General features: G+C 37.5%; 1 protein-coding gene across 1 annotated transcript in view; it reads right to left on the reverse strand.

Moving 5' to 3' along the window:
- LOC106104745 (spermine oxidase-like) overlaps window positions 1-2,469 on the reverse strand; it is a 5,143-nt gene that overhangs the window by 373 nt on the left and 2,301 nt on the right. Inside the window, exons 3-8 of the mRNA XM_013284876.1 lie at window positions 2,449-2,465; window positions 1,919-2,131; window positions 1,457-1,664; window positions 1,056-1,252; window positions 425-793; window positions 7-79 (exon numbers count right to left, since the gene is read on the reverse strand). Coding sequence (XP_013140330.1) covers window positions 7-79; window positions 425-793; window positions 1,056-1,252; window positions 1,457-1,664; window positions 1,919-2,131; window positions 2,449-2,465 — 1,077 coding nt within the window. The remainder of the gene's footprint in view (window positions 1-6; window positions 80-424; window positions 794-1,055; window positions 1,253-1,456; window positions 1,665-1,918; window positions 2,132-2,448; window positions 2,466-2,469) is intronic.

Genomic DNA, 2,469 nt, shown 5'->3' on the forward strand with positions numbered 1-2,469 from the left:
ACTCCCGCCCTCCTCCTCAGTGGCGACACTGCGGTAGGAATACGCACCACGGGCTAGCGGATTGGACGCCCATTGCGACCTGTAATGTTAAAGTAATAACTGAGTACTAAATAACGAGCAGTTATAAAGTTTGAATCTTATTATATCATATCGCCCCAATTTTTGTCGTAGACAAATACGAATATTGTTTAGTTTAATTTTTTAAACAATATAGTAGACTTACAAAATTAAGTAGGTGTTTGCCTTTTACTAAATGACTAAGGGTTTGTATAGACAGACCAGACCTTAGAGCAGAGCAGAACATTGTCACCTTTTTTTAAAAAGTTAAATTTATTTGCGACAATAGTCTGGACTGCTCCGCTTTGAGATTCAAAGATACTTTGTTTTCTATTTAGACTAGAATTCTACTACTTTTGGAACATACCTTTTTATCGCTTTAATCGGAGTCACATCAAACTGCTTCTTGAATATCCCCATCAGCTTAGTAACTCCTGCCTTCACTTCATCTTCACTACGTTTCTCCATTTCCTGAGCTCCACGGCCGTATATCCATGCCAGGAGTAGATTTGGCTGGTATTCTACAGTGTTGAGTGCGCAGATTTCTGTGACCCAGTCCTCGTTAGCGAAGTTTCTCTTATCCTCATCCCGCCAGAGAAGGGATAAGCTAGCTGGAGTCTTCGGCCACCAAGGTTTAGTGAACTCTATGTAAATCTTGTCTAAAACACAGAGTTGAAGAGTGTTGATAGCTGTGACCTTTTCAGCAGGTAGTGGCGGATTGAAGAGTTGGGTGTGTCTGAAAAAAACAACTCCATCTAGGTTATGGATTGCGGACTAAAGCTGATACTTGATGTATCTTTAAATAAGTATTTAAAATATGTACTTCGATAGTTTACAATTATAATAATTGATTTCCGATAACTACATGGTACAGCAATTTACCTCTTAATCAAGGAAAATGGAAGATATTTCATACTTATTGTCAGACGAAGATTTAAAGTTATTACAATTAGTCATAGAATTTTATTACTGCGTTCTGATCTGTACAAGTTACATACCTTTCCTTTAACACTCCGACAGATAGAGTAACGATGACACTCTTAGCAGCATAAAGGCTTCCGTCTTTACATTTGACGTGCACCAAAGGATTTTCAGGTTCTAGTCCCGGCTGGGCAGTCCGCCATTTAATACTCTCCACCTCTTTGTTCACTAGTATCTCCACAGGAATTGCTTTGGTGGGATCTGGATATTTATTCTGAAATGATATTAAACATTATGTAGGTATTCCAGTAGGTAAATGTAACACTTGCGTAAAAATATTCATATCAAGTGGAAAAAACAGATATAAAAAAGCATTTCACGATTAGTCATCGATTGTATGAAATTTTAAAACATCATGATTATGTGCAATTAATGTTATTTTTAAGTCTGACGTATCATTTTAATCTGGTTAGCTTACCAATAAAACATCCAATAGGGTTTTAAAGCCTTTTCCCTTCCAGTTTAACATGAACTCTCCTTCGCAGCCCCAGCACTCCTCCAGACCTTTTAGAGACTTTCCATGTCTTGGGTCAGCTTGTCCGCCCAAATGGTTGTTCTTCTCAAACCAATCTAAGAAGGATTTGGCTAGTTGAGGTTCTTTCTTTAATGTTGCATTCGACTTTAGCCTGAAAGGAATTAATAGCAAAGAATTATTTAGGGCTAGGAGAGACTTGAAACAATAGTTTAGCATATACTTGACAATTATTGATTATTTTAAAAAAATATTACATTTATTAAAAATACTACTCAGTTCGTCATGACTTTGAGCCCGAAATTGTTATAGTTCTTAACTTATTCCGAATCTCCCTTAAAAGTGTGATATGGATTAAAAGTGTTGTTACTCTAAAATGTAAAGGTAACAATTTCAGAAGACACTTACGCAGTACGAACGCATTCAGCTATAGACTTCTTGCTGTTCTTGTCGGCTTTACCGACTTCTTGGTTCAAAGCATCGACCAAAGCTTCACTTTTGTCATCATCTACCATCTCCCCGTTAGACAGGATGTACCATTTGTGGTCCGGTTTAGGTCTTCCCAGTAGACCTAATGGATTGACCAGCTCGAAAACTACGTTATCTTTCTCCCCATGACACCTGGAATACATAAAGATTTATTTACAGTTTTGATTACTTATTGATAATATACATATCTACTAACTAACAATTATTTAGGTGCTATATGCACGAGCGTAATATATAAGAGCGTCGGTGGCTCAGTGGTTTGAACACTTGATTGTAATCTACAGGTCTTGGGTTCGAATCCCGCTGTACCAATGTGATTTTCGATTTTTCGAATTTTCATATGTACATAATTTACACGACGTTCTTACGGTGAAGGAAAATATCGTGATGCAACCTGCACATATCGGCGAAGAAATTCAAAGATATGTGTGAAGTCAACCAACCCGCACTTGGCCAGCGTGGTTGACTAT

Source organism: Papilio polytes, unplaced genomic scaffold (genome assembly GCF_000836215.1).
Source record: "Papilio polytes unplaced genomic scaffold, Ppol_1.0 DF823399.1, whole genome shotgun sequence".
NCBI lineage: Eukaryota > Metazoa > Arthropoda > Insecta > Lepidoptera > Papilionidae > Papilio > Papilio polytes.